Below are 25866 nucleotides of genomic sequence, written 5' to 3'. Positions count from 1 at the left end.
GGCAAATTGATTGCCGCGCTTGCGAAAATTCACCGTTTTAACGGCATATATCGTAAGCAACTTTTCCAGACGCGCGGAACGTTCTATTTCTGATAATGTGAGAGCGTTATACTAGCAGCTACTCTATTCTTATATGCCGCCATAACGTGCACGCGTGAACAGTTCGGTCGAGCAATTTTATAGTTTGAATCAACTGTATGAACAAATCATTGTACTGTCGTAATTTATATTTTACCAGGAAAGTATTTGAAACTGATATATTAATATTAAGAAAAAAAATATATTTAATACTTCAAATGTCTGTCAGGTCACAATTAATCATTTTGCAGGAAAGATCATCTTTATTCGGAATAGATGTTTAGAATATACTCGACAAATAAATCCTTTAATAATTTTACGTTCAAGTTGACAAACTTTTCCTCGTTTTTATAAAGTAATTTGTGATAGTATTCTCCCTTATAACAAGATGTAACAGTAGTAGAAATGAATGTATCTATGGCTATTATTAGGAATGTGATTTAGTTTTGAGGGTGTTGCAAGAGATAGCACTAATGTCAATTTTGTCGAAGATATTCCACAATACAGCTATTGTTTTTTAATGTTTTAATATTACTCCATGACATTTAGTTATTTATTTGCAACAAATGCAATAAAAATCGTGTTAATACCGTCTTAAAAATGAAGCTTTCTAAAGAGCATTTTCGATATGCTTTACTTTTGTTTTTTAATCAGAAGAAAACGGCGGCTGAAAGTCATAAAATTCTGATAGAAACTTGTGATAATGTTGCTCCATCAATAAGACATGTGAATATTGGTTCAGACAATTCAAAAGTAGTGATTTGAATGTTAACGACAAAGATCGCTCGGGACAAGTAAAAAAGCTTCAAGATGCAGATTTGCAAGCGTTATTGCAAGCAGATTTGCAAGCTAACGATACAATTGAAATTAATTTTTTATTTAATTTAATCGCTACACATGACAAAACGAGAGGCTGAAGATAATTTTTTTTTATAGGGAGTGCGAAGGTTCATTAATAAATTTTTAGGGATGCGAAATACTAAAAAGGTTAGGAAACCCTGCTCTAGAGGATACACACTTTTATAACTTCGAACAAGTGCGAAAATTTGTTGAAAATTAAATCAACTCCAAACAAGAACCTTTTTATCGCCACTGAATCCATCTTTTGCCAGAAAGATGGGAAAAAATGGTAGAAAACGAAGAAAAATATTTTGATTAAAGTATTCGTTCATTATATAAACAACGAATTGTTTAAGTAAATCAATTTTTGAGAAAAAAACCCTATCTCTATATCATAAAACTAAAAATTAAATCACACACCTAATACATTGTTTGATACGGAGATTGTCAGCCGTCCAGCGGACGAAGTGAAGACATCATTTGTTGTAACCCTTCTCCACAATATTATACTCGATGCATAGATTGTCCTGATATGTCGTTAAGGAACACGCAGATAGTGGAAATTAGAATGTAATCTAGCTTTATAACACGGACATGTGTGTACCTGTTTCGCCAGCAGCGGATGAACTAAATCTTGATATACGAAGAAATATTATAAGTACAGCCTTCTTCGGTACAAGCAGCTGCAGGCAGTGAATAAGAGAATAGTTACCCGAGAATGCATGATCAATCAAGGGTTGCAAGTGCACCTGCGATTTTGTAGATGAAATCAACTTTGCTATGCATAAATCACCCTAAAGATTTCGAAAATATAAAAATAAAGATCAAATGAGAAAAAAATACGCGAAATTCGATATAATTGATAAAGAAGATTATCTGTATTTTATTACAGCAGCAATATCTTTATATATCAAAAACTAAATTCAAGAAATACAGCGGTTAACTAAAAAGATAAATACAAAGGCATATATTTAAAAGATTAATCATTGCGGACATTAATTTCAGATCTAATAATTCCAGAGAGAGTCAACATAAAAGATTGTAGGTGTCATTTTTATAAATACATTCATGATGCACAAAACGAATACAAAGCAAGACAATATTTGTCATATATTTTCTCCGAATGATTCAACACATACGCTCACGCACGCACACAATATTCATTGAAAAGTTTTTCCGCAAACCTTTATTCACGACATTTCATTTTTTTCAACATTGAGATTCCTCATGTGTTTCATAATAAGTTAAGCTTTCTCCTCCAAGCCGCTGATCGGCCACGCCAAGTTAACGGAAGGAGACGCCGTCGCTTGTCTTCGCGATGAGACAATCATTATTGGCGATGCCGTCACGGCTGTAGTCAATGAAACAATAATCAAATTATCCGTGTAATAGGGAGTACATGGGTAATGCGCGAAGGCCACTCTAATGCACGCCGTAACTCCGCGACGGAACTCCGGAAGAAACTCGAAAAGTAATTTGCGCCGTGACCCCCGACACCGTCATCCCGAAGCTGAAATAATTGCATCGTAACCGTTAAAGGGTGGAAGGTCGGGAGGAGAGCGTGCGCGTGTTCATGGGTGCTCGCGCGCACGCACGCACGCACGCACGCACGAACGCACGCGTCCGCCTTTGCATACGCTCTTACGGAGAAGTGCGTGGAAATATTATTGCGGGAAATTACGTCGCGAATCAAGTTACCTCACGCGAGACACCGTCGTCGCGCTGATGCATTTATCGCACAGTCTCGTCGCGGACAGCGCGTTAATATCGCGCGATTAATAAATTCGCGTAAAGCGCCGTCGCGTGTCTCGACGGAAGCGGTGATTTCCGCGATTCCAACTTTTTCTTTCTTTTTTTTTTCTTAACGAAAGGAGAGAGAGAGAGAGAGAGAGAGAGAGGAAAGGAGAATATGCGCTGAGAATTCTATACGCTTCTGTCCGTTTGCGCGATTTGCATCCTTCTTCTTTCTTTTCGTCCATTTTTTTTTCTAATTAAGATGTAGGGAACGTTACACTCTCCTGCACCGTGGTCATTAAAGCGCTATAGCAAGATCGTTAATCACGGCAAAGATGTAGCCGGATTTGAAGACCGCCTGCATAAATTCCGCGTTCGTCTTTTAAATTTACTTTCGCCCGTTTTAATAGTCACACACACACACACATGCTTGAGCATTAATGACAGGTGAAATATAACTGCCGCCATCGCATTTGCATGATCGCGTGAAATCTAAATAACAGATTGCGAGAGTCTCTCAAATAATAGGCGGACGTATTTACAGTTAGCCTAACATCGGAATGACGATTAATCATTCGAGTGTCCGCGGTGTCGGCGACGCGCGCGGTTACACAGACGTCCGAATACGAAAATATCTTATTCATTTTCGTCAATGCCATACCTCGCGCGGAAGTCTTCGCTTTACCGTCCCTCGCGATACGCGATGTGCAACGTGCGCTATGTCGATGGTGATGACTTGAATGATCATTATTTGCGATTAATATGTAACGGCGAGCTTTATTGATCGTATGATGCAAACGCTATGCCTCTCGCGTCTATGCTATGCGCCGAGTCGAGTCGAGTTAAATTACACAACCGCATCATCATCACCTGCCTGCACCACCGGCAGTAAAATCCGCCGTCGATCGGTGAGTCGCGCGGGATTCGCATAAATCCGCGAGAACGGAAGAGCGTGATCGTAACGCGGTTACATAACGCCGTGCCTCTTCCTGCGGCTCTCTCGACGACGAGCCGCAGGGACCAAGGGAAGCGCAGTCGAGTACCTTTCCCAAGTTGAAAAAGAAAGAAAAAACAGAACGATCGCGCGACCTCGTCGTTTCCGTCCTCTCGACTAATCTTTATACTTAACAAACATACTCGCTACACGGATGTTCGTTATTTCGCAGTAGACGTCACCACAGTCACTAGCTACTTTTATAAATCAGATATTTAGTAGAAATATTTTCTTCTACTCGAACGTGATGATCGGTATGCCGCAAGTAATTATATACGCGTGTACGCTCGCTAACGATACAATTGAAATTAATTTTCTATTTAATTTAACACGTTCGCGACGTTCGTTGAATCAATAAATCCATTGGTTCACTCTAAAGGACGCACAATTTTTTTATTTTGCTATAATTGTCTGATCGACAAACCATGTTGCTAGTACATAGATACATTTCTCATGTAGCCGTAGTTATAATATATAGAGATACACTAATACATACAGAGACTTTCAGAAACAGTGCAATGCTTCATAGTGTGTGACCCACCGATGGGTCACGATGTCGCGAACGTGTTAATCGCTACACATAACAAAGCAAAGAGGAAGACAGAAAAAGGCTCGAATCAAAAACAGTTGACAGTGATCGAAAATAAGTCATTAGGTTGCACTAGCTATCTGATGTTGTTCTGACATGTGGGACAGCTCTAAAAACGTTGCTGACCGAATGTATTAGGTGTACAAATGAATAATCCAATTTTTTCAGCTACATTCAAGGTTTATTTGAAAAGAAAGTAAATTAAATTGTTCAATCAAAGTATTCGCCGTTGCTTTCTATAACTTTAAGCCATCTTTCAGGCAGCTGATGAATTCCATCTCGGAAAAATGTTACGTCTTTGGACACGATAAAGTCGTCAAGCCATTTTCGGATCTCATCCACTGATTGGAAGTGCATATCGGACAAGGAGTGTTGCATCGATCGGAACAAGTGATAATCGGATAATGTCTGGTGAATACGCCGGCCGTGCTGCAAGACGTCCCAGCCAAGACTCATTATGGTGTCTTTTGGAAGCAATGTGTGGCCTGGCATTGTCATGCAACAATTTCACTGGACGTTCTCCTTTGCCAGTATACGGGCGTTTTCGTTCTAATTTTTGACTCAAGCAGATTAATTGACGTTGGTAGCAGTCCGCAGTAACTGTTTCACCCGGTTCCAACAACTCATAATAAAGCATGCCCTTGATATTCCACTAAATGCAGAGAAGAACCTTCTTTCCGAAGCGATTGGGTTTTGCGACCGATTTTCATGATTCACCGGGATTTACCCATGACTTTCTGTGTTTCGGATTGTCATAGAGTATCCATTTCTCATCGCCCGTAACGATTTTCCACAAGAAAGACTTTCGACGCTGCTTATTGAGAAGAGAAAGACACGCTGCCACTCGTTGATTTTTGTTGGTTTCAGTGAATTCATGCAGAACCCATTTTCCTTCTTTCTGGATCCTTCCCATCTCATGTAGGCGTTTGGAAATCGTTTGCTGCGTTACTCTCAACTGTTCTGCAAGCTCTTTTTGTGTTTGTGCCGAATTCCTAGCGAGCAGTTGTTCCAAATCATCATTATCGCACTTCGGAGGGCCTGCTGCAGGACATTGTTTATCGATTAGACTGAAATTACCGCTTTTAAACAGCTTAAACCAAAATGCGCACACATCGTACGATACAACACCTGCGACGAGAAAGGAACAAATCGATTCGCACGCTCTTGCAGCATTTTTTCCTTGTTAGAATTCGTAAAGAATGCAGTGTCGGATATGCACCTTATCTGTTGCCATTTTCGACTGTGCTGAACTGAATACTTTTGAAGGTTATGTCGGGCCTTTCGCCAAACTATATGTTCTTTTTAATAGCTATATGTCAACATTGCATAATCACAAAAGAGCGGGAAAATCTATTCAATTTAAAATTGATTTCATAACTGCTTAAAATAATTTGGATTATTCATTTGTACACCTAATAGATACATAACTATTCCTTGTTTCTCCTCACATACTACAAGATAAGATATTAGGAAGTTGAATTAGTTCTGGTCCCTAGCAATAGATGACTTCAGTAACAAAGTTAATGATTAGTACAAATATCGAAATCTGGCAACACTGAAAGATTTGACATTTATCTATGACATATAACAGTTTTCGCGCTATTATTACTGATAGTTTCATTGTTTATACGTGTCTAAAATGGATCGTAAAAATTGCATTTTCGACATTCATTATGTTTCTTGTTTGATTTGAAAAAATCAGCAACTGAAGCTCATGAAATGCTTGTTACAACTTATGATGATCAAGCTCCATCGTATACCAATTGTAAATTTTGGTTACAACGATTCAAAAGTGGTGATCTCGATTTGAGTAACAAAGAATATATTGGTCAACCAAAAAAATTCGAAGATTCTGAATTGCAAGCATTATTAAATGAAAACACCGCTCAAATGGAAAAAACAAATGGCTGAACAACTCAACGTCGATAAATCAATCATTTCTAAACGACTACACGCCATGGGAAAAATTCAAAAAGAAGACAAATGGTTTCCACATGAATTGAGTGAAAGTGCTATTGCAAATTGTTCGAATATTGACATGTTTTTACTTGCCAGACAGAAAAAAAGAATTTTTTATGGCTAATTGTAACTGGAGATGAAAAGTGGATTTATTATGATAATACAAAACGGAAAAAATCATAGGTTGATCCAGGACAACCATCAACATTGACACCAAAACGGAACATTCACAGTTACAAAACAATGCTTTATATTTGATGGGATATGGAAGGTATAGTGTACTATTCTTCTTCTAACACAGAGTCTCCCAACCTCTTTTGTATTTCGCATCCCTAAAACTTTATTAATGAACTTTCGCACCCCTAAAAAATAATTATTCGTATGTTTTATAATAAAAATTAGTTGTTAGAGTTTTAAGGTAAGAAGTTAATTTATAATAATTTATTATTATGCAGTATTGTTTCATAGAAATTAACTATCATTTTAATATTATAAAATTATTATCTATAGTATCAAGCTTCGCATAGTGATACGTAAAAAATATATACGTATAGATACGTAAAAAATATATAATTTTAATAACATTTTTTTTAATTTGATGGTAAAAATATCGGATTATTCCAGAATTCATCTAAATCATTATTAATTACAATCACTTTACCTCGCACCCCCAAGAATGTTTTCTCGCATCCCTAGAGGGTGCGAGCAACCCCGGTTGGGAACTGCTATTCTAAAACTTCTAAAACCGAATGAAACAGTTATTGGGAAGCGATACCAGCAACAATTGGGCAAATTAAATGATGAATTGATGTAAAAAAAGCTAGCGATAGCCAGCAATAAACGCAAAATGATTCTTTTGTACGATAATGCTCGTCCACATGTTGCTTCAATCGTTAAACAAACATTGTTAGAGCTCGAATGGGAAATCTTTCCGCACCCAGCGTACTCTCCAGATCTAGCACCATCTGATTACCGTCTATTCTAATTGATGTAACACGTTTTGGCAGATACATATTTCAATAATTACGAGGATGTGCAAAAATGGGTGTCTGATTGGATTGCATCAAAAGACAGATCGTTCTATCGTCGCGAAATTGCTATGTTGTCAGAAAGATGGGGAAAAATCACAGCTAACAACGAAAAATATTTCGATTGATGTAAATTTAACTATTTCTTTAAAATAGAGATAAAAAATTAACAAAATAAGACCAGAATTAATTCAACTTCCTAATATAAGGAAATTCAATCAAGGGTTGAAGCGTTCTATGAAAGAGACACATGTATAGCAAAATAGTAGACGATACACCTATGCTTATCAAAGCAAATACGCACATATTAATTTTGAAAAACAAATATTTGTTCAAATCTTAATTATATAAATTAAAATTATATAAAAAACTTAATTATATAAAAAACATAGTAATATGTTATAGTAAACGTTTGTAAACAATAGAATATATGCGTCATCCTTGTAGAAAAGCATTACCGGCTAATTTATTACAGCCAGTAATATTTCTCTACAAGGGCTTTTACTATGTGTAAAAATGGATGTTTGATTGTATCGCTTCGAAAGATAGATCGTTCTATCGTCGCGGAATCGCTATATTGGCAGAAAGATGGGAAAAAGTCACAGCTAAGGACGAAAAATGTTTTTATTGATATAAATTTAACCATTTCTTTAAAATAAAGATAAAATAATTGACAAAATAAGACCAGAATTATAATTCAACCTCCTAATACAAAGCGCAAAAAGACAGAAAAAAAGAAGGAAAATGTTCGGATATAACTTGGCATTTGACGTTAATTCAACGCGTCAGATCGGTACAAATCGGCCGCGTCCCTTACCTGAAATAGCGCACACCCTACATATGTCCTTCGATTAAGGTCCAATTAGCTCATTGATGCGCGACCGCGTTGAAGATGCGCTTCTCCGAAGCAAGAGGCTTCTACCCCAGTGTAAGCTGTAGTTGTCCGGAGTCTATGGTTAGCCAGCGATGCGTGTCGAATGTACGACAAAGTTTTTTGCGTTCGTACGGGACGGGAAACAAAAAAGAAAATACGAGTTCGTACGGTCACAGAAGCATCGGGAGTGTGCTATTACCGGCCATAATGAAGAGCAGTGATAGATGAGATTGTTTCTCGGCCGCGTGCTCGGGCCACTCTTGAGAATTCCGAGAGCGCTTGCGTGCTCTTATGTTACTCGCCGATCTACTCTAATGTGTGCGTTCAGCTCCGTTATGAACATTTCGAGATGAAAATAAAGAGGCATGTAATAAGTTGATGCGCATTAACGCGCAGATCAATTTCTGCAATCTCGCGAGCTTTTACGCGCGCTCAGTACGTGCAAGCCTCGGGAGGGAGAAAGAGCGAGAGGAAAAAACGTAATTCGGCGATAAAACATAATTTTCCCCATTACAAGGTATCTCTTACCACCCGTTTATCCGGCGGGAGATTATCGCAATATTTACAAACTGAGGCTGTTCGGTTCGTACGAGTTAATGTTCCCCCCGATCGAAAATCGTTCTTCAATTATCTCTACTACATCGCGATGTACACTGATCGAGCGTCATATACACACTGATGAACCGTACGATAAGATATGCAACGTTAGTTGGAAATTGCTCGCGGATTAAGATCCCGCTATCGATTACCGTGTTTTCACGACACTTGGTGCGTTGACAGACGAATAACTCGCCGGTGCTTAATGTACTTGCGAAAATTAATAAATGTAAATTTAACGACAAACAACGAGAAGCACATACATGATTAACGTGAAAATATCGCCGATAAACGGAACTATATTGAATCCTGCATAAACGCACCGCAGGTTCACGTAGAGAACGTCCCTCTGCTCACGGCGCGGTGTCCAGGCTAAGATACACAGCAATGAATTCCTGAGGAGAGGGAGCACACGACAAATAGCGTAGAAACTTTTGCAAACTCGAGGTAACCACGTCCTGAGAGAATCGTATAGTATGAGCAAGCTCCGTTGAGGAATGCCCATCCGTGTATGTAGTTTGTAATGTTCTACGTAAAGACGGAGACAAAGACTGCGTGTAGTTGCGCGCTCGGTTAAAAGGAGCGACCTCCTTGAGAACGGTCCTTGACTCGTAGAGACGAGCGAGATAAGAAGAAGAAGAAGAAGAAGAAGAAGACTACGACAACGACAGCGACGACGACGACGACGACGACGAGGAAGACAACGACGACGACGACGACGACGACGACGACGACGATGACGACGATGACGACGACGACGACGACGACGACGAAGACGACAACGACAACGACGAAGAAACAGAGGAAGAAAAGTTGGTAATAGTAGTAGTAGTAGTGTAGAAGTAGAAGAGGTGGAATATCCAAGACGAGGGATAGGAAGCGAGGAGGACGAGGCGGAGGAAGCAGTGGAGGAGAACAACGGTAGGGGAAGAGAGCGAGTAATGGCGCCTACGAGTTGGCGGCCGCGAGAGGTCGAAGAAGACTCCGTTTCTGGGCAGCGGAGGCACAAGGTGGAGAGACCGCGGTGTATATAGCAAGCGACGTAATCGAGAGCGAGAGGAGCGAACGCGGAAAGTGTGAGGGAGAGAAAGAGAGACGGAGGCATGCTGAGGGAAAATGTATCTCGGTGGCTACCAACGCGCACGCCACTCCCTCTTTCTCCCGTCATGACTTTCCTCGCCAACGCGGCCAGATCCGATCCGATTCGCGAGCGAAACCGCGATACCACGTAGCGGAAACATGTTTGATGTGGATTACGCCGATAGGAAAAGCATCCGACATTTTTACAGGCAATTGGGAAGTCGGCAATTCTCTTTTGTCGATCACCTATAGGTGCGTATACACTGAGCGAACGAACATCGAAGTATACATTTATTTTTTGATATATCTCTTCACGAATGAACAGGATCGAAATTGAACGCTGATTCGGTTTGTATTTTTGCTATGCATTTTTGCCGAATTCGCTGTTCATTGTTTGCTATTCATTGTTCGTTCACTCAATGTATACGCAACTTATGAAAAGAAATTCGTTTTCCAACGTACTCTTTCGCTTGGAAAAATTATCTTGTTTTTTTACTTTTTTATTCCCTAAGACAGGAAGCATTTTATAATATAGAGGGATTCGCATATATAAAAATACAAACGTCCTGCAATTGATGACAAATGAGATTCTTACTATCGGATGTCATCGTACCGCATCAAGAGAACGCATCGAGACAAAATATTAAAATTATATTTATCTTATCGTTAAATCAATTGTCGAAGTACGTCAGAAATTAATCGACGAGCGGAACACGCGAGAATCTAGCGTAACTGAATACGTACAAAGTCAAAGGGCTCTCCCACGCTAATTGATATCATTCAGCGCCCTTATCCACCGCCCATCCGCAGAACGACGCGACGCGACGAGACGCACTCGCGCGTCTGTTCAGGTATGCGTTATGGAAGGTCACGAGGTGTACTCATTCGTGACCGAAAAAATGTTTCTGGGCGAAAGGCCGAAGAGAGGTAAGATCGACATTACCGATATTCACGCACACGCGCGTACGCTCTCATACAGCTGAACACTCATGTACTCATGCACACGGCGAATACGCGTGCATTCTCCTCGTCCTTCCTCTCTGTCTCGTCTGTGCGCGCGCGCAAAGCGAGAGGGAAGAAGCGAGAACCGGAGAGTCGTTCCTCAGGAACGGAGGATGCCTATAATCGGCAATGGACGACCGCGCCTCGGCACTTTCGCATAGCTTGACGTGGACACCGGCGTAACCGATCGACCTCACGGTTAATCATCATCGTCTCATATAGGATTCCATCCCGACGTGTTCCTCCGTTCTTACGTGCGCATACATGTATATTACACGGTAGCGTAACTAAAACATAATTTTAATACAGCTGAGGATAGGAACTACGGCTGCGGCTACTGCGACGGCACGTCAGGGGAAAAATGATCGACCGAGCTGAGCGGGGAGGAGGTGGCGTAATGTATTTCGGTGTCTATACACGGTTATGTGTTATTTATAGCGTCTCACACTCGCGTTCGGATCGAGAGGTAAAGGAGTACCTGTGCACACATGATAAACGCCGGTGCGTGTCGCGTGGGGATTTCTCGGTTCTTTTCTTCCCTTTTTAAGACCAACTCTCTGATTGCGATCTCTCGCCCTCGGATGGAATGCGGTAAATAGTTCACGATTTTTGCTCTTATTTCACGAATGCGCTCGCGCAACCGCACGAGATCGCTGCTCAGCGAGATTCGCAGCATCGCGTATCGCGTTGCATCGCTGTGTATATCACGTGCATATGTGTGTATGCATACGTGTGATATATTAAGCCGGTATGATGATAACAATAATATGAATATATTTTTCCGTGAAAATGAATTTTTTCGTAAATTCTCGCTCCAAGGCAATGATTCGCGCCGCGGTAATAAGAGGTAGTGCATTCACAAGGGAACACAAGGAACTCGGAAATTCAAAAAATTCTGAAACTTTGTGTGGAAGTAAAGTAGTTCATCCGTAATGCAAAACTATATTTTGTTCGTGCGGAATGCCAATCTGAAGGGGTGAAACCACCTTTAAAAAAAGAATCATTTTCATTGTCAGCGTATATTTTTTAAAATACGAGGCATATGCAAAAATGATTTGTATGAAAGTTGTAGCGTATTTCATACTCTTTGCAACTGTGTATTCAGATTTTACAAAATTGAAAAATTTTTTAAACCTCCTCCCTCCTCCTCATTATTTTCACAAATTTTTGTTCTTAGGGTAAAGAAACGGTAGGTACTTTTGAATGTGCTCAATAATGCGTCTTGTTATCGAGTTGATATTTTCCAATACTGTAAGATGATAAAAACTTAATTCTAATAACATTACAACGTATTATATAATATATGAACGAGAGCAGAAATTAATTTGCTTATATAAAATTAATTACATGTGTGTGCTTCATTTTCTTCACTTCTTCATGTTACGTTCGAATAGTTTTTAAAACAAAATTCAGGAGGTGCGAAACTCTGTCGATTTTCTCGGTACACTTATCTATAATATTTCTAAACCATGTATATTTAAATAAATTTTGAAGGCTGAACGGCGAGAAATAATTATGCGGCAATAATTGCAATTTTAACATATTATTTTTAGATTGGAAATCAATTGCAAGATCTAACACCATGACAGTGTTAAAAATATGTTTAATAAAATTTGTATGTAATCTAAAGCTATATACGTCCGATGATTCTATCTGTACCTCTTCCAAGGCGATACGAAAATCTAATCGTCAGCGTAACCTTTGTTGCTGACATTGTTGACGCATAACATTTAACATTGATTAACCTTTGCAACTTGGATGATGTATGATGACAGGCCTGCTCACGGTTTGCGCTATCTTCGCGAATTCGGAGACGGCAATTCCTCTTACTTTATTGTATTTAGTTTCCTCACAATTAAAAGGATTGTACGTTCTTTAGCATTCATACGCTGTTTCATACCTATTCTTAAACATTAATTTATCGTTCCATCGCTGTTTCAAAAGCTGTAGTAGGACGTGTGAATTATCTACTGTTGTGATTACTGGTGTTCATATAGCATATATAGAACAGATAAGTAAACAATAACGAAGTAATATTTTTTTTAAGAGTTTTAAATCCTATCAAGACTATTATCTCACGTGCAAGATAAGCTTTTGTCAGCATACCGAGAATGATATGTCCATATCCGCAGCATCCCTATCCCCTGACACACACTATTTTTACATAAGCAAATTGATCTCTGCTCTCGTTCATATCTTATGTAATACGTTGCAATTAGGATTAAGTTTTCATCATCTTGCAGTATGGGAAAATATCATCTCGATAACAAGACGTAGTTATTCGAGATGTGTGAAACAAGAATTTTTATGTCGAATCGAATCGAATCGAATCTCATTTTTTAAATTCGAATTCAAATTGAATCGAATCTATGAAATTTCACTCGAATTCGAATCGAATCGAATGAAATTGAATCGAATTATTAAAAAAATTAACTATTAAACATGCAAATAATGATGGAAGATTTTAATATGAAAGGGAATATTGATATTGTAATATCGTTTTAAAGTAAAATATATATTTAAATATTTAAAGTAATTTATAACTAAGTTATTAATTATAAGTTAAGTTAATTACAAGTTAAGGATTCAAATATACAGGCCCAGATGGCCCGTTTTGTAGCTGATGCACGCAAACGATAATGTATTTGATTCCTATTCGTATTATTCGGATTCGAATTCGAATAGTTCGCATATCTCTAGCAGTTATCGAGTACAGCGCAATTCAAAAATGTCTACCTACAGCGCGGCGCCCGTAGCTCTATATAGTACTTATCTCTATTTCTAAAAGATGTAATCACTTCCAGTTTTTATTGTTATATATGGATAAATTTGATACATGATGCTCTTTATTTTTGTTCTAAGAACAATTTTAAAATTTTTTTAAGTAATGGGGAAGGGGAAAGCGGTTTCAAACATTTTTCAATTTTGCAAAATCTGAATATACAGTTGCAAAAAGTATGAAATACACTACAACTTTTATACAAACCATTTTTGCATATGCCTCGTATTTTAAAAAATATACTAAAGACGCTAAAAATGAAAATGTCCTTTTTTCAAGGGTAGTTTTAACCCCTCAAACTGGCATTCCGCACGAACAAAAAATAGTTTTGCATTACGGATGAACTACTTTACTTCCACACAAACTTTCAGAATTTTTTGAATTTCTGAGTTCCCTATGTTCCCTTGTTAGTCGCTTATCGATGCACTTTGATGATCCAAATTGCCGCGTATAATTTTCTTATCAAACATGCAATTTTAAAGGTGTCCATTCATCGGGGTTCTCGTTTTGCTTGGCGTTTGCTCCCTCGATGCTCGCTGCAGTGCGCGTTGCGTCGATTTACCTGCACAAACTGAGAAAGCGCGCAATGCAAAGTACATCAACGCGTTGCTTCTTTCTTCCTATCTTTTTTTTCTGGTGCGACGACGCAGCGGGAAATACAATGAGAGAGGAAGTTATGTTTTTCGTACCATTATTAACTATTTAAAAACATGTGTGTCAATCTCACCGTTTCACAGCCGTGAAATAGTGAAAGCAGAACTTTTTGCGCCACCTTCAGCTTGACCAATGCTGACCCGAAAGGAAACGAAAGCTTACTTATCATTCTAAATTAAGTGTCGCATGTTACGTTCGTACATGTAAGATAAAATGAACATTGCACAATACATCGGCGATTAATTCGCGAACGGTTGCATCGTGAAACCGTTTCTCAGTTGAGCGGAGTTAAGCGGAGGCATTTAACCTTATCAATGCGTTACTTCCAGTGCGTTCACGGACGTCGATTTGACGGACGTCATTTAACTTGGTCGCATCAACTCGACTGATTCTTCAGCGACTCAGCGGCGATTTCATTTAGCGTCCGACACAGCCGTTCGTCCACAAATTTCATTCGTCATGCGCACAAGAGCACGAAGTGAGAGTCGCGGTACGATGCGTTTAACGATAAACGTCTGAATATACGCGCGCGCACCGCACGGTGCTTTTTCAGCCTTAATTCTAGAACGAGAAGAGGAATCGACTAAAACCAAGGTTAAAGTTAAACGTTACCGCCGCCGCTGCCAACGACGAGGACGACGACGACGACGACGACGACGGTGGCCGCAGCAGCGGCAGCGGCAGCGGCGAAACCGGCTCTCTAAGACTCCACCGGCGAAGAGCATATATATACGGTGTTTCGTACGGTGCCTTCTATACATAGTTGCGAATTAAAATGTGAAAAGCAAACGCACGCTCACGCGTAGAGTGCTGAGCAGATTAAATTCCAGCGCAACAGGTAGATCGGCGCGAGGATATGGCACGCGAGCGCGTGAGTACGAACGCGCTTCCCCCTCCCCATGATTACGATCTTCCGCCCCTCACGGAATGCGGTAAATAGTGCATGATCTTTAATGTTTATTTGCAAATCCTGAAACGCCGGTCCTTATCATGCTCACCCACGCCGCTCGTCGTGACGCTTCTCTCCGACAAACTGCTGCTAATTATTCAAATCGCACATCTCAAATGCGGTCTCGCAGAGACTTAGTCGCGCGTCGTCTTATCGCGCACGCGTTCGTCGTACAGCCGAGAATACATCCGAGGACGCTCTCGCACAATTATCCCGATCGTCTGTCAATTGTAACGATCGCGGGCGCGGCGAAACCTATCCCCTTACCTCTCGACCTGGCCGCGACCAATGCATGATGCATTTGCATACGTGCGGAACTCCTTGGATGTTTGCACCTGCATGCAGCTCGGCCGACGCTAAGCGTGATTTAAAATAGCAAAAAGTGTACGCGCGCGCGCGTGCGCACGTCCGCTGCACCTCCCTGAGCCCGAGGATTTATATGGACATCGGTATTCCGCTCTTCTTCTTCTTCTTCTTCTTCTTCTTCTTCTTCTTCTTCTTCTTCTTCTTCTTTCTCTTCTTCTTCTTCTCTCTCTTCTTCTTCTTCTTCTTCTTCTTCTTCTTCTTCTTCTTCTTCTTCTTCTTCTTCTTCTTCTTCAGCTCACGAAAGGATGAGTGAAGCGCAAAGTTGCAGGAGGATGCAGTGCGCGCGAGTCTCTCTGTAATAACTGCAGCCACACTGACCTCAGAGGGCTGCTCCGGATCGTCGAGAATACAACCACGACGGAAACAATTGCGGGAATCGCAATTGCGGATCCTCGAGGTACGGTTGTCCGAGGATCGCAACTACGAAGCTGCATCCTTCTCCGCGCGGACGACGCATCCTGCGATTCCGAGGGAGAATCGCCAAGCCGGACGAATGAAACGGCGCGTCGCGAGGGGAACTTCATCCCGCGTATCGATGAATTTATTCAAGGAAGCTGCAAGCTGAAGTTGATCAAGCTTCGTAGCTCAGTTGATTAATATGTAAGACTTCTCTGTTTGAAATAGTACGCTTTTCAAACTGGTAACACACACTTAATAGTTTATTACCTAATAATTATTTATTAAGTCTGTGCATAAATTCTTGAGTTTTTCGGTAACTTAGTTTATGTATATTGAAGAAACAATATTAGAAGATACTAAGAAAGATTGCTGGTAAAACGCTATTAGATAGAAAAAAAACGACATAATTAGAGCGAAATGTGGAGTAGAGAACATAAATAAATATAGATGAAACCTATAGTTACTTATAGGTATAAATGAATGAAGGTACATAAGCGAAAACGAGAATGGTTTGAACATATCGATAGAATGCAAGAAGACCGTGTGGTAAGAATAGCTAGAGATAAATCACCTCTAGGATGACGAAGTATTGGACGACCACGAAATAGTTGGAGCCACAATTTGGACATATGAATGAAGCCAGTCGAAGATCAAACAGGCAATTGCCTATAGAAGAAGAAAAAAAGGAGAAGAAGAAACAATACATACATATAGGGTATCAAAAATACTTGGACAAACTTTGGGGGCGGGTTCTTCACACCAAAACAAGGAAAAAATGTCATGTAAACATGTGTCCGAAAATGTTTCGTTTTTTAGTTATTATTGAAAGTTTATGTTCAACGCGTTACGAGGTACAACCTAATAACTTAAGTCATGAAAGTCTGCGAAGCCATTCGACACCGTGTGGGAGTCTTTGAAAGGGTGCGACAGTCCATAATCCGAGGAGTTCATACGTATGTAAAAGCAAGAGGAGGACATTTTGAATACTTCCTATGAGCTGACAATTTCAAACAGATAATATTAGGCAAATCGGAAAGTTTCGTCCATCTAGCGGCAAGTAGCTATAGCGAAAACTGTCGTTAATCTCTAATGTCTAAACGAAGCTTAATGGGTTTATTTTGACATCTGTCAATAACATTCAATACATAAAGGTATACGTTTGCATCAATAACATTGTTTTTTACTGCATCGAAAATGTCGAAATTTGAGCCAAATAAGCGTCATTTGCGCGGTGTTAATCTTTTGCTTCAATTGGAAGAAAACTGCAGCTGAATCTCATCGAATGCTTGTAGAAGTTTATAGTGATAATGCTCCTTCCGATAAAACATGCACACACACACACACACACACACACACACACACGCACACGCACGCACGCACGCACGCACACACACAAGAGGTGTAAATCCGATCGTGCAACCTCCACGCGGTACACCTTGGGTAATGTTAATGCCGACGGTACTGTAACTTTGAAGCTTCATAACTCGGGATGTACTTAACAAAAAAATACTTTGTTGTAGTGTTTTGGAAAGCTCTTGAAATACGTTATAAGAATATGCCAAAAAAAGTAGGTCATTCTATTTGAAAAGTTCAAGGTGACTTTGCCCTGACCTTGTTGACGCTAACCAAGATCAAATTGATAAGATCAGTAAATAGATCATTTTAAACCTTACAACTTTTGCCTGTAACATTTTTTCCAAAAACTGATTGTTTTTGAGATATTTTATCGTTCGAAGACTTTTTGAGAACCCTGTATATTATTACATCTATATCATTTACATTATGTACATTAAAATATGATAAGTGGTATATGTATGATTGGGGCGGGAGTTCGCCTCTTCACCTGTACCTCTTCTCCATTTTAAAATGAACCCAATCTCTGCTTTTAGTGACTATATAATATTTCTTCGTATAGTTTAACATATGGATATTGATACGAAGAAATATTATACAATTACTAGAAATAGAAGTTGAGCTAGATTAGATTAGGATGTCGGGGAGGGAATGCTGGCGCAGTTTCCCCGACTCCCCCCACTCCGGCCCGCCTGGCAGGCACCCCGGGGAGGTTTAGCCGGTAAGAATCCGGCATAACCCCGACCTTCTTCCAAGGGGGTGAGATATCCATGAGAATTTCTCCCCCGTAAACAAGAAAAAGATTAGATTAAGGTAGGTTGAATTAGTTTTTGAGTGGGAAAAAAGTGCAGGGGGAGAGAATTAGCCCCTCCCTCACTCATACTGTTTACTGTATTATAATGTACATTGTGTCAAAAAATTATTTTTAGGAAAAGTTCTTTTATTAATAACTTTGTTATAACTAATGAGCATAGGCTAAAACTTTCACAACATTACTCAGGGTAATGACCTTGATAACGTGTTTCAATGTCATTGAAACCAGGAGGTGGTCCTTATCTCATAATAACCAATATTATGGCTTTGATGTCAAAATAGAGGGTTATCTTGGATCTAATCATTGTTTAGGACTATCGTAATAAATCCATTTCTTATCGCCAGAGAGTTACTATTTTCTCTAAAAAGTTCTTTCTTTTTTTCGAGCAAACTGTGAGATGCAGTTGAACCGGTTGCCAATAGCTCATTCAGATAGTTGATGTTGGACCCATTTCTCTTCCTTCTGAATCTTTCTAAATATATGTAAACATCCAGTATAGTCATATGATTAACGGCAAGCTCCACAGACGATTGAACTGCATCTTCGGCAAGCAAAGCTTCCAAATTTTCGTCTTTCACCTCTTGAGGCTGTCCAAAGCGATGTTTGTCATTAATTTCGAAACTTTCACTTTGCTTTGGAAATCTTTGGAACTAGGATTATATTTTGAGTTACAATATGCTTACTATACGTGTGGCAAATAATTCTGCTTGTTTCAGCAGCACTATTTCCTTGATGACAATAAAAGCAATGCAACATTTAATGTCAGATATACATCTTTCCGATTAAATTAAAAATATCTTTAAATAAACAAATATGAACTGTCATATATATATACAGGTTGAGTCTTTTTAATCTTAACAGGCAAATATTTCGAAAATGTGCAATTTTATAAAAAAATATTTCAAATAAAAGTTGTATGGTTTAGAGGAAGACATACAATAATGCTCTTGGTTTGACCTTGAATCTTGTATTTAAGGTCAGATGAAGGTCAACGTAATTTTTTAAACAAAAACCTCAACTTTTTATTATGTCTTCCTTTTCTACCAATTAATTTTAACAACTTTTGTCTGAAACTTTTTTTTATTTGCCTAATATTTTTTGAGATATTTAAGGAAAATTTGATAAGTTTTTCAATATTTAACTTTCGATATCTCGCTAACTATTTGTCAGAAGAAAAAGTAATACTAGACTTTTTTATTCTACTTGATCTTAAAAATATATTTTTATAATAATGCTCTAATTTTTATTAACTTGATGATTTCAAAATATGCAAAAGTTGATAAGTGAAACATTTTTTTGTAAAATTACACATTTTCGAAATATTTGCCTATTAAAATCAAAAAGACTTACCCTGTATATATGTAAGCTTGAAGGCAGGTTAGTTGTATTAACAACAGTATTAACAATAGTATTAACGTAAAACATAACTTAGTTGAAAAGAGAGAGAGAGATTACGCATCTAAAATTTTAGTGCCATCTAAATATAGCCCCAGAAACTTATGCATAGACCTAATATTATTCGTTCTTCGGACTGGACTCGCGATTTTATCGAGAATCATGCGATGAAAAAAATAAGGAACAAGTGAGGAAAGGAGTTTGTTCCTCTCTGTCATATCGTTTACTTTGAAAAATAAGTAGGATAATACCCAGGCATAACGCGCACAAGTGAAAATTACCGATGAGCTATTGGGAGATTACCCGAAGGGCAATGCTTTGATCAGCTCAATCCACAAGCTACGGGTTGATTCCAGCTTTCAAACTAATTAAAGGGTCGCGCGAGAAAACAGCTACAGGGGCGCAATGCGGCCCGTGAAAGCTTTACGATATATCTGATGTATTCGCCGTAATTTTCATACGGCAAAAATATGAGAAGCACGAGATATTCGGTTAGGTCGAGAGTATGATCCAATCTGCCGTGAGATCTTGGTGAATTTGTGAACTGCCATTGTCAGTCTGTTAAAGGCATAACCATAATGACAGATTACGTTAAACCGAAGTCGACGACGAAAGTATCGCATAACCGCAACACCGTGGACAATAATCGCGAGTTGTAACAGGCAAATCATCCGGTAGTACCAACGATGATTTCGTTACGCTTATTAATTATTTCCAGCAGAGACGCGCTCTCTGCGGCTGTGATCGATAGAAAGCATTTAAACTGGGTCTTGCGTGCAATATGTGTTTTTTCGTTACACAATCAGCACGATTGTCAGCATCAAGTTCAAACCAGATCATTCGCGGCCGCTAAAAAATTTCGAACGTGTTATGTATGCGCGCGAAAAAAACGAGCTAGGAATACATATCAGCGAATATATCAGCGAATTTAAATCAATACAACTCTCGCTTAGAATTTTATTTCTATCGTCTCGCCTAAGAAGTTTTATTCTTTTCTTTTTAATAATATCCCCACGATTACTCTCTTAACATTGCACTGTTAGGGCGAAGTACTTGAAGGTTTGGCAAAATAAATATGTTTGGATTTTACTGCGTGTGTCGGAAAGATTGAATAAAACATTAGACATAAGAGCACATTACGACAGAGGTAACGTCGAATATATACTACGAGAGTCTACGGCGATGCTTTTATTTACCGTAATAGGTGGAAAATTAGCGAGTGTAATGCTATGTAATCTGGAGGAACTGGTACCTCGAATAATCTCTATGACACAGTTTTGTTCGTTTTATTAAATCGAATAGTGCGCATTAAGCTAAAATGATCGTGCATATGTTGATCCATTTATTACTTTTTGCGTTCATGTGGTTTGTAGAATATATGTCACAACATTAAAAAACACATTTAAGAAATCCTTTATTATTAAACAATATCGAAGTAAAAGGAAGAAAATAGCGAGAAGTGACAAAGTATTGTATAAAATCAGTTGGCGAATTATTTTAGATAGGTCGCTAAACAAACATAATTAACAACTTTTCCAAACTGGAGTATCTCTCCGAGAGATTCTTACTATGTAAGGCTGCATTCTCGAACTCTATTAATAAAATTGACGTCATTCACGGTCACACCCAGCTGCAGAAAGGATCGAACCGGTTCGAAAAAAATGCAAATTCACTGTGTATCAGAGTCCTACTGCCGAAACACAAATATCTTATTAGTTCAAGTAACGCAAATATACCATATAATTATAACAATATATAGAAAAGTCTATAACAAATTTTTCCCACTGAAGTAACACTGAGTTCACACTAAGTGACGTTACATTACGAATAATCTTTCTACATAATCAATAATTATTGTTAACATAATTATTATTTGCCCTTTTGCTTTTGTATTATTCCCCGCAGTTTGCTTTCGTTCTCCATCATACGCGGAAAATCGTTAAGCGAAATATCGAACCACTGACGTAACCAATCGACCATCGCGGTTATTTGCTCCGCCATCGCTAATTTCCAGCGTTTCCCATTATGATTAGCGAAACTGTAGGTTCTACACACAACCGCGACCTCGGCAATGCCAAACCTTTCGCTATCGATCTAAACCGACGACAACGACGACGACGACTACGTCACGTACGACTACGTCATTGGAATCACGCTAAATAAATCGCCGCGGCGGAGTGCATTGCGTTTCAAAATCGTATTAACAATTGTACATAACAATCGAGTAAATTCTGGCATATAAAGTGAGCGGATAATCTATTTCCTTGGTAGACCGCATCGAGAACGAGAAGCAAGTGAATGACACGCGTTTACGAATATATTAGTGAGATAATGGCGAATACCAAATATGAACGTATTTGTTACAAGGTACAATCGTTGTTAACCTTTTCACCTCCGATGGCAGACATGTAGCCAATCATTCTAAAAATTCCTCAACTAGAACCTTACGTACGTCTAAAATATGATTAAAAGCGAAATGCAATCTCACGCGAGAAATCGCGAGAAATCCATGTCTCTTACCATATTCTTATGAATACTGCACCAGTCAATGCTTTCACGTAAACCGCGATCTAATAACACGCTCACGCCTCTTTGACGTACAAACCTCGAATAAAACGTATCTAAGCAGTTTAAAGGCAAAGTTTTCAACTCGCGCTGTACTTCTTTCTTGGTGAAAACGACGATGGTCGTTTTCTGATAAATTTCTGATAAAGTAACTTTCTGTAAAATTAATTTCATCACTTTTACAGCTCGCATCTTTCGGTACATAATGTGATGGACATTATGACAGTTTTGTACTTAACGGATGTTGCATGAGTCAAAAGAAGTACAATTTGAAAACATCATCTTTCTTCAGCGTCTCTGTCGTCTAATTCGGAGATAAGGAAGTTAAAAACAGGTGCTTTACATATTTCCAGGTGTAGTAGCGCCGAGAATTTTGCAAAGAATCACTTGGAAGATCGGTTCTGTCAGTCCACGGGTATCTTTGATATGCTCACTCGCTAGACGCGACTAGCTCCTCTTTGCCTATTCCCCCCATTTTTTTCTCCTTTTCTTCCCCTTTTTCCCAATCGTTGTGTCGTCTCTCCGGCCGCGTCATAGAGACCTTTTTTGCACGATGGCTTTATATCGTTCCCAGGCGCGCACGCACTCGCGGTGAAAACCGGATCCGAGAGCCGCGGTGGTATGCGTCTTGTCACAGAAAGTGTCCGCTCGAAATCATTGCACTTTAGAGAGCACGCTCGGAATAGGAATGTCGCGGATAAAAGTAAGATGCATATCGCTCTTTTCCTTTCCTTTCTCAAATCGAACCCAGCAGAAAAGAAGAGAGAGAGAGAGAGAGAGAGAGAGAGAGAGAGAGAGAGAGAGAGAGAGAGAGAGAGCGAGAGAGAGCGGAAAGGAGGGAAGGAGAACCTATTGCCAAGCTTCGATGAGTTCCGGCTTTTTAATGCGCAATATAACGGCGTAGGATGAAGGATGAATATGTGCCGCGTCGTTAGATGCGAAGAGGAGACGACAAGTCGCTTCTCTTTTCTGTTTTTGCGCTCCTGTCATCCCCAATATCAATTTAATATTCAATAGTTAGAGAGGGTATCTAAACAAGACTTCAGCGGAATCTTTTACTCTCGTTGCTGATAGTAGGTAGATAAATAAGCGGGAGATTACAAGAGCGAGTAGAGGGAGGGAGGGGGGGCTAACTGAATCAATGAGAACTGTGCGAGGAAAAGTATAACATGAGAGGTATTGACTTTCTGGGCAGGAAAAAAATGCCGGGTAATCGACGTTATTTGCGTCATTTTCGTTTGCGCAACGTGGCGATCTTGTAACAAAGTGCAGGGAGACTAGCAATAACTCCTACTAGATCATTATCCGCGCCACCTATTCCGTCCATACTCAGTCTGAATTAAGCGTTTGCTAATCGCCCTAATGCGAGAGCTTCGTAATACCTTCCTCGTCGAGAAGAAATCAATTGTGATAAGATATAATCCGTTGAATAAATCACCCGCGAGCTTTCACGTACGACTAACTGGACGCGTGCGTCGGATTCATCCTTCGTTTTTTTTCGTAAGGTGGGCCACTTAATCGAAAGTATGCACCGCGGTATATATATCGCCTCGGTCACTTTCTAAAGCGATTTAAAGTGTCTGCGCACATACACGTGGGCGCACACATACACAAACCGACCGTGTAACCGGAAACTACATGTTACCAATATTCGATGATACGATTACTTTCAAATATTTTATGGAGTGAGCGAAAGCTCAGAGATGCATTGCCGATTCGTAGTTACTCTAGATTTTCGAGTTTCTGCAACGCAGAATCGTGTGTTGCAACTATAATAAACCCACGAAGTGAAAGGAAGAAAGATCGAAAACAGTCCGTAAACAATCACGCATAGTAAAGAGAGAGAGGGAGAGACAGAAAAGCTTGTGTTTATCTCGTTATGTAAAAAAATAGGTATCTGATTTGCGTTACGCCTAGGCGGCCGCATAATTTCTGATCGAGCTGCCAACACACCTCGCGCATCATCCTTGACACCATCTGCCTAAAGGATGTACTAAAGGTCGGTACCGATGTACATCCTGATGTAATACCAGCAGACGTTTAATTTCACGACAGAGGCGTACAATATGCACGAACAGATTTTCATTTGACCAAGTGTTCCAAGTAGAAAGAAAATATGAGGGAGGGAGGGAGAGAGAGAGAGAGAGAGAGAGAGAGAGAACCTTATGATCGAATTATTTCATTATTTCAAGAGAGCAATTTCTCTTTCTCTCATTTTATCGATCAAGTTATCAGTCGGACGATATAACGAGATTTTGTTCAGAGAGCTACTTTGCAAAAACAAACAGGATCTTGTCATCAACGGCGAGATGAAAGTGCTTTTTGCATAGGAGGACTCGATGAAGGATCTCGCGAAGATTCTCGAGAGGGAGGAAACAATAAGACGAATTTTCGTCGGCCGTGATGAACTGATCGGGAAGAATATCGTCGATAAAAATGTGCATGTTACATTACGGGTAAACATCTGTTTCAAGGCGAACTATGCGATCCTTATATCGTGCAAGTTCGTAAATCATGCTCCAAGATGATACGACCGCCTTAGCGAGTCATCATTCGCAGGACGATGGAGAACAAGTTTAAGGATAAGCGGAGATTAACAGAGACGGACGCTCCCCGAGTCATGTCCTTGAAAGTCTAGTCCCAGAGTGATTCCAGTTGACGATAGGCAGTAGCGAATAATCTCGACCTTGACTCCCGAAGAGGCCAAAGTTGCGCGTTATTAGCCTCTCGATAATCGATAATCCTCGGGGGTCGTAAAAAATTCACGATACGTGAATTAATCGATCGATCTCTTGACGCTCGCCTCCTCCTCCGCATCTTGCGGACCGTCAATCAAACATCGTGAAAAAGATCGGTGCAGCCCGCGTACGCGCTATTGCGCTGAATTCCTCCAAAATAGATTTCTGAGAATTCTCTCAGGTTAATTCCCGTCGCTCCTCGGGAACGGGACGCGGGTTTCTCGAACGGGACCGATTAGGATATGTCCGAAACGATCCTTATGAGCCTATCGCGGAAGTGACGCGATGCGGTAGGACACGATACCCAAAGGGTGTAAATAATTTGGTACCAGAGATCTAAAATTGTTTTCGCGGACACCAGGACTTACCCGTCCCCATGGCTGACAGCAGCAGCCTCCTTCCGCCTCAATCCTTCCGCGTATCCAGGATGCAATCTTGGCTGAATTTGTGTTTCACTGCGCGAGGGGAGAAACTATATTATAAAAAAAAAACCAAGCCGCGACGAAGACGACGACGATCACCGTGGGTGATACGTCGAAAGGACGACCTCCACGTCCAATCGGGAGACCGCGGACGAACTGGTACCCGAAGAAGACTTTTGGCGAGACTTGGACGTGAGACAACCACGACGTCATCACCGGCCTGGTGTCTCATTGGCCGATGGTCCTCTCGACTTAGCTGCTTGCCTCTCTCTTTCTGACGGTTCCCTTCCTCTCCTTTTCCTTCTACAAGTTCCTCTCTCTGACCGCTTACGTACATGTCCTCCTCTCCCTCTCCCAGTCTCTTCCTCCTCTTCCTCCTCTTCTTCCCTCTCGTGCTCGTTTGCTCATTTGGCTCTCTCCCACCTGTGCAGCCGGTCGAGATATTTCCGTCTCGCTCTGTCGCATTCCCACGAGAGAGTACTAGACTCCGCACTGGAGTCACTACGTGCGCGAAGTCAGTGAGCTCAACGCCTGGAACCGATCTGCCCGCCTCGACTCGCGCGAAGGTCTGTATAAGGCATATGAAGCACGGGTAGTCGCGGTTAAAGTGTCTCGCTGGATAGACGATACTGTAGGTAAAGGTCAGTTAGCGTTAGC

General features: G+C 40.1%; 1 protein-coding gene across 1 annotated transcript in view; it reads right to left on the bottom strand.

Moving 5' to 3' along the window:
• dpy (fibrillin-like protein dumpy) overlaps window positions 1-25351 on the bottom strand; it is a 166973-nt gene extending 141622 nt beyond the window's left edge. Inside the window, exon 1 of the mRNA XM_025300206.1 lies at window positions 25156-25351. Coding sequence (XP_025155991.1) covers window positions 25156-25165 — 10 coding nt within the window. The 5' untranslated portion in view covers window positions 25166-25351. The remainder of the gene's footprint in view (window positions 1-25155) is intronic.
• Window positions 25352-25866: the final 515 nt, after the last annotated feature.

The sequence above is a fragment of the Harpegnathos saltator genome, unplaced genomic scaffold (genome assembly GCF_003227715.2).
Source record: "Harpegnathos saltator strain DR-91 unplaced genomic scaffold, Hsal_v8.6 scaffold333, whole genome shotgun sequence".
In the NCBI taxonomy this organism is placed as follows: Eukaryota; Metazoa; Arthropoda; class Insecta; order Hymenoptera; family Formicidae; genus Harpegnathos; species Harpegnathos saltator.
This window is presented reverse-complemented; position numbering and strand designations above follow the sequence as displayed.